This window comes from Pelophylax lessonae, assembly GCF_965119305.1.
Source record: "Pelophylax lessonae genome assembly, chromosome: 10".
NCBI classification, from domain to species: Eukaryota; Metazoa; Chordata; class Amphibia; order Anura; family Ranidae; genus Pelophylax; species Pelophylax lessonae.
Window position 1 is genome coordinate 3,177,830 of NC_138777.1, and position 6,726 is coordinate 3,184,555.

A 6,726-nucleotide genomic window follows, 5' to 3' on the forward strand; every position below is an offset into this window, starting at 1 on the left:
AGGGAGGAACCAAAATATTTCCTCTTCTAGTCCTGCCTATATTCACTGCCGGCTCCGCCCATGACCCTCCCCTAGTTCTAAATCAGGCAAGAGTTCCGCCTTCTTTGTAGTAAGCGAGGATGGAAAGTCCCGCCCTCGGATTAACACTCCGCCCCACCTGGCATATTGGCCTTATGTGGGCTGTTTCGCCGCCCCGCCCTCGCACGCCTCTTTTTAAAAGACTGGCACTAACTAGGCGGTCCCGTCCCGCCCTCGCACGCCCCTGTGGTTATACAATTGCACTAAGTAGGCGGTCCCGCTCCGCCCTCGCACGCCCCTCTTGTTATAGAAGGGCACTAAGTAGGCGGTTCTGCCCCGCCCTCACACTTACACACATCTGTAGGCTCCGCCCTCCCCCTCCAGCCCGCAGTGAAGCCCCGCCCCCGGAGCGGCCCAGCTCAGTCGGTGAGGCTCCGGTCGGCGGACGGCGGGATGTCCGGAGGGAGGGAGGGCGCCGTGCAGGAGAAGTACCGGCTGGTGGTGGTGGGAGGAGGCGGGGTGGGGAAATCCGCCCTCACCATACAATTCATCCAGGTGAGACTGACAGGAGCTGTGCTGGAATGTGGGGGGCGGAGGAGGAGGAGGGGCCCCTGGGGGCCACACAGGGACCGGCTATGTGTGTTATGGAGGATGGGGCCCCCGGGGGCCACACTGTGCTTCTCTACTATACTGTATGGGGGCCCCTGGGGGCCACACTGTGCTTGTCTACTATACTGTATGGGGGGCCCCTGGGGGCCACACTGTGCTCCTCTACTATACTGTATGGGGGGGCCCCTGGGGGCCACACTGTGCTCCTCTACTATACTGTATGGGGGCCCCTGGGGGCCACACTGTGCTTGTCTACTATACTGTATGGGGGGCCCCTGGGGGCCACACTGTGCTCCTCTACTATACTGTATGGGGGGGCCCCTGGGGGCCACACTGTGCTCCTCTACTATACTGTATGGGGGGCCCCCTGGGGGCCACACTGTGCTCCTCTACTATACTGTATGGGGGGGCCCCTGGGGGCCACACTGTGCTCCTCTACTATACTGTATGGGGGGCCCCTGGGGGCCACACTGTGCTCCTCTACTATACTGTATGGGGGGGCCCCTGGGGGCCACACTGTGCTCCTCTACTATACTGTATGGGGGGCCCCTGGGGGCCACACTGTGCTCCTCTACTATACTGTATGGATGGGCCCCTGGGGGCCACACTGTGCTCCTCTACTATACTGTATGGGGGGCCCCAGGGGGCCACACTGTGCTCCTCTACTATACTGTATGGGGGGCCCCTGGGGGCCACACTGTGCTCCACTTCTATACTGTATGGGGGGCCCCTGGGGGCCACACTGTGCTTCTCTACTATACTGTATGGGGGGCCCCTGGGGGCCACACTGTGCTCCTCTACTATACTGTATGGGGGGCCCCTGGGGGCCACACTGTGCTCCTCTACTATACTGTATGGGGGGCCCCTGGGGGCCACACTGTGCTTCTCTACTATACTGTATGGGGGGCCCCTGGGGGCCACACTGTGCTCCTCTACTATACTGTATGGGGGGCCCCTGGGGGCCACACTGGGCTTCTCTACTATACTGTATGCGGGGGCCCTGGGGGCCACACTGTGCTTCTCTACTATACTGTATGGGGGCCCCTGGAGGGTCACACTGTGCTTCTCTACTATACTGTATGGGGGCCCCTGGAGGGTCACACTGTGCTTCTCTACTATACTGTATGGGGGCCCCTGGGCTTCTCTACTGAATGCTGGGGCCACACAGGGATCGGCTATGTGTGTCATGGTGAATGCAGCTTTTGGGGCCCCTGAGGGGCCACAACCTTCTACTCTCCTATACTGTATTCAGGGGCACCCAGAGCCACATTATATTCTGTGGTGGTGTTGGGGCCCCTCAGGGCGTGTGTGTAGGGGGGGGGGTCAGTGGTGTTGGGGCCCCTCAGTCATTATCCTGTAATACCCCTACTGATTGGCTCACACACATTACTGGCAGCCGTGTCACCTGGATGAGGAACCTCTGTGTGCATCCGGCTAAAGAGGACCTGTCACCTGTGTATGGGGGGGGGGGGGGGGGCTGTCACCTGTGTGTATGGGGGGGGGGCTGTCACCTGTGTGTATGGGGGGGGGGGGCTGTCACCTGTGTGTATGGGGGGGGGCTGTCACCTGTGTGTATGGGGGGGGGGGGGCTGTCACCTGTGTGTATGGGGGGGGGGCTGTCACCTGTGTGTATGGGGGGGGGGGGCTGTCACCTGTGTGTATGGGGGGGGGGCTGTCACCTGTGTGTATGGGGGGGGGGGGGGGGGGGGCTGTCACCTGTGTGTATGGGGGGGGGGCTGTCACCTGTGTGTATGGGGGGGGGGGGCTGTCACCTGTGTGTATGGGGGGGGGGGGGCTGTCACCTGTGTGTATGGGGGGGGGGGCTGTCACCTGTGTGTATGGGGGGGGGCTGTCACCTGTGTGTATGGGGGGGGGGCTGTCACCTGTGTGTATGGGGGGGGGGGGCTGTCACCTGTGTGTATGGGGGGGCGGCTGTCACCTGTGTGTATGGGGGGGGGGGGCTGTCACCTGTGTGTATGGGGGGGGGGGCTGTCACCTGTGTGTATGGGGGGGGGGGCTGTCACCTGTGTGTATGGGGGGGGGGGCTGTCACCTGTGTGTATGGGGGGGGGGCTGTCACCTGTGTGTATGGGGGGGGGGGCTGTCACCTGTGTGTATGGGGGGGGGGCCGTCACCTGTGTGTATGGGGGGGGCTGTCACCTGTGTGTATGGGGGGGGCTGTCACCTGTGTGTATGGGGGGGGGGGCTGTCACCTGTGTGTATGGGGGGGGGGGGGCTGTCACCTGTGTGTATGGGGGGGGGCTGTCACCTGTGTGTATGGGGGGGGGCTGTCACCTGTGTGTATGGAGGGGGGGGCTGTCACCTGTGTGTATGGAGGGGGGCTGTCACCTGTGTGTATGGGGGGGGGCTGTCACCTGTGTGTATGGGGGGGCGCTGTCACCTGGGGGGGCTGTCACCTGTGTGTATGAGGGGGGGGGGCTGTCACCTGTGTGTATGGGGGGGGGGGCTGTCACCTGTGTGTATGGGGGGGGGGGCTGTCACCTGTGTGTATGGGGGGGGGGGCTGTCACCTGTGTGTATGGGGGGGGGGGCTGTCACCTGTGTGTATGGGGGGGCGGCTGTCACCTGTGTGTATGGGGGGGGGGGGGCTGTCACCTGTGTGTATGGGGGGGGGGGCTGTCACCTGTGTGTATGGGGGGGGGGGCTGTCACCTGTGTGTATGGGGGGGGGGGGCTGTCACCTGTGTGTATGGGGGGGGGCTGTCACCTGTGTGTATGGGGGGGGGGCTGTCACCTGTGTGTATGGAGGGGGGGGCTGTCACCTGTGTGTATGGAGGGGGGCTGTCACCTGTGTGTATGGGGGGGGGGGCTGTCACCTGTGTGTATGGGGGGGCGCTGTCACCTGGGGGGGCTGTCACCTGTGTGTATGAGGGGGGGGGGCTGTCACCTGTGTGTATGAGGGGGGGGGCTGTCACCTGTGTATGGGGGGGGTGGGCTGTCACCTGTGTGTATGGGGGGGGGCTGTCACCTGTGTGTATGGGGGGGGGCTGTCACCTGTGTGTATGGGGGGGGGCTGTCACCTGTGTGTATGAGGGGGGGGGGGTGTCTGTCACCTGTGTGTATGAGGGGGGGGGGTGTCTGTCACCTGTGTGTATGAGGGGGGGGGGGTGTCTGTCACCTGTGTGTATGAGGGGGGGGGGGGGTGTCTGTCACCTGTGTGTATGAGGGGGGGGGGTGTCTGTCACCTGTGTGTATGAGGGGGGGGGTGTCTGTCACCTGTGTGTATGAGGGGGGGGGGTGTCTGTCACCTGTGTGTATGAGGGGGGGGGTGTCTGTCACCTGTGTGTATGAGGGGGGGGTGTCTGTCACCTGTGTGTATGGGGGGGGCTGTCACCTGTGTGTATGAGGGGGGGGGTGTCTGTCACCTGTGTGTATGAGGGGGGGTGTCTGTCACCTGTGTGTATAAGGGGGGGGGTGTCTGTCACCTGTGTGTATGGGGGGGCTGTCACGCTGTCACCTGTGTGTATAGGGGGGGGGGGTCTGTCACCTGTGTGTATGGGGGGGGTCTGTCACCTGTGTGTATAGGGGGGCTGTCACGCTGTCACCTGTGTGTATGGGGGGGGGGCTGTCACCTGTGTGTATGGGGGGGGGGCTGTCACCTGTGTGTATGGAGGGGGGGCTGTCACCTGTGTGTATGGGGGGGTCTGTCACCTGTGTGTATAGGGGGGGTCTGTCACCTGTGTGTATAGGGGGGGTCTGTCACCTGTGTGTATAGGGGGGGGGTCTGTCACCTGTGTGTAGGGGGGGGGGCTGTCACCTGTGTGTATGAGGTGGGTGCTAAAATTGACCGGTCCCCTTTAATTCCTTTGTAATTAGAGGTGCCGGAGTTTCCCTTCGGATTTCCACAGCCGGTTACTCGGCAATGAGCGCCGGCGCTCCGCTTCCATGTGTCGGATTCACGATCCTCGCACTCTAGAAGATGATTTCATGTAACGTTTTATATCTTTGTAACTTCTCAGAAATGTACAGGAAGGACGTACGGGGGGGGGGGGGGGGAGGGGGAGACATTTCTCAGCGCACCGCTGACTTCCTGCACCATCCACAACTCATTGATGGCTTTCATTAAAGGGGACCTCTGTCATCCGATGACACAGATCAGCCCCTTGCTGCATCCTCCTACCTTGTGATTTGCTACACAGTTACAATGTACAGTCTGATCACTGGGGGAGGGGAAACCCGGGCCGCTGCACCTCGGATGAGCTGCAGAGTGAACTTTGTTCCTTTGTTCTGACTGTCAGCTGACAGGTAGATGATTCTCCAGGAGTGCAGCTTCCATCGGAGCTCACCTCTGTGTGTGGTGAAGCCACGCCTCCTGTGTGCGCACCCCCGATGGAAGAGTCCTCTGACCGGGGGACATCAGGAGCAGCACCTCACAGGCAGCAGTGTTTGTCCAGAGGAGGAAGAATGGATGCTGTGGGGCAACAGTGACTCCACCAGAGTAAGGGAGAGAAGCCTTTCCCCCATCCCCCACCAGGGTGGAGGCGAGAAGCCTTCCCCCGACTCCCACCAGGGTGGAGACGAGAAGCCTCCCCCCCCCCCCCGACCCCCACCAGGGTGGAGGCGAGAAGCTTCCCCCCCACCAGGGGAAGCCTATTACTGCAAAGCGGCTTTACCACTCTTATTGTAAAGAACCCTTTCCAATACTGACAATTACCTTTACCATTCCTGTGGCCCCTTATATTGTGTACAGTGGGACTTTCTGTGTCTGCTTTTGGGTGTAAAGAAACCTTCCATCTCCATTCTCTTATTGGTCAGCCTATTATGGTATGGCATTCCCAGGGTCTAACGCTCTTACAATAAAGATCCCTTTTCTGAGTGACTCCTAAAGGTGACACTTGTCTGTAAAGAACTAGGAGGGGCGGCCATTGCTGACTACATTGCAGATTTGAAGGTGAAAGGTAAAACCACATGACAGTACAGAGAGGTAGGGGGGCCGCCATTGATGAACTGCCCCTCAGGAAATGTTCGTTGCTTGGCTGTCATGGCGATCCAGAGCTTTCCACACTGAGAGTCACAGAACGAGTGTGCGGCTCGGGGCTTCATTTGCTACATGCTGAGTTCAGCCAGTCACCCATAACATAAAACCAGGGGTGGCCAGGCAAGAATCCTTCCCTACGGCTTGAAGGGGAGAGAATCCTTCCCTACGCTTGAAGGGGAGAGAATCCTTCCCTACGCTTGAAGGGGAGAGAATCCTTCCCTACGCTTGAAGGGGAGAGAATCCTTCCCTACGCTTGAAGGGGAGAGAATCCTTCCCCGCCACTGAAGGGGAGAGAATCCTTCCCCGCCACTGAAGGGGAGAGAATCCTTCCCCGCCACTGAAGGGGAGAGAATCCTTCCCCGCCACTGAAGGGGAGAGAATCCTTCCTGCGGCACTGAAGGGGAGAGAATCCTTCCTGCGGCACTGAGAAGTAGAGAATCCTTCCCAGCTGATGAAGGGGAGAGAATCCTTCCCCGCCACTGAAGGGGAGAGAATCCTTCCCCGCCACTGAAGGGGAGAGAATCCTTCCCCGCCACTGAAGGGGAGAGAATCCTTCCCCGCCACTGAAGGGGAGAGAATCCTTCCTGCGGCACTGAGAAGGAGAGAATCCTTCCCAGCTGATGAAGGGGTGAAAATCATTCCCTGTAAATGAGCAGGAGAGAATCCTTCCCTGCCGTTGAAGAGAAGAGGATCCTCCCTGACCCCCCACTGGGAGACATGCTGACCAGGAACAAGCATGCAGTAAGTGAAGTCAGATTTTTCATACAGCGGGGGGGGGGGGGGGGGCACATTTTGTGCTCAGGCCCTGATATTGCCCCCCCCTCACAGAAGACGCTCTTCCCTTTCAGAGGGGGGGGGGGGGGGAGTGAGGAAAGGGTTACTGTCTGTACATGTCGGTGTCACCCCCCCGGCCGGTGTCACCATTCCTGTCCCGCGGTTGGAAGGGGCTCAGCTGTTGTTGTTCGGCTGCCCAGCTGTCATTTGGTGACCCGTCACTCGTCCCGCATTCCCTGCCCCGCCAGCCCGGCGCTTCATTTATAGCCATCAGCGTCCCCCGGGACGAGGTGATTGGTGGGCGCCCCGCGGCTTCTGATTCGCTCGTC

The 6,726-nt window shown here is 60.6% G+C and overlaps 1 protein-coding gene across 1 annotated transcript in view; it reads left to right on the top strand.

Annotated features, from left to right (window-relative positions):
• Positions 1-420: 420 nt before the first annotated feature.
• RRAS2 (RAS related 2) overlaps positions 421-6,726 on the top strand; it is a 43,922-nt gene continuing 37,616 nt past the window's right edge. The window contains exon 1 of the mRNA XM_082270828.1: positions 421-573. Coding sequence (XP_082126954.1) covers positions 472-573 — 102 coding nt within the window. The 5' untranslated portion in view covers positions 421-471. The remainder of the gene's footprint in view (positions 574-6,726) is intronic.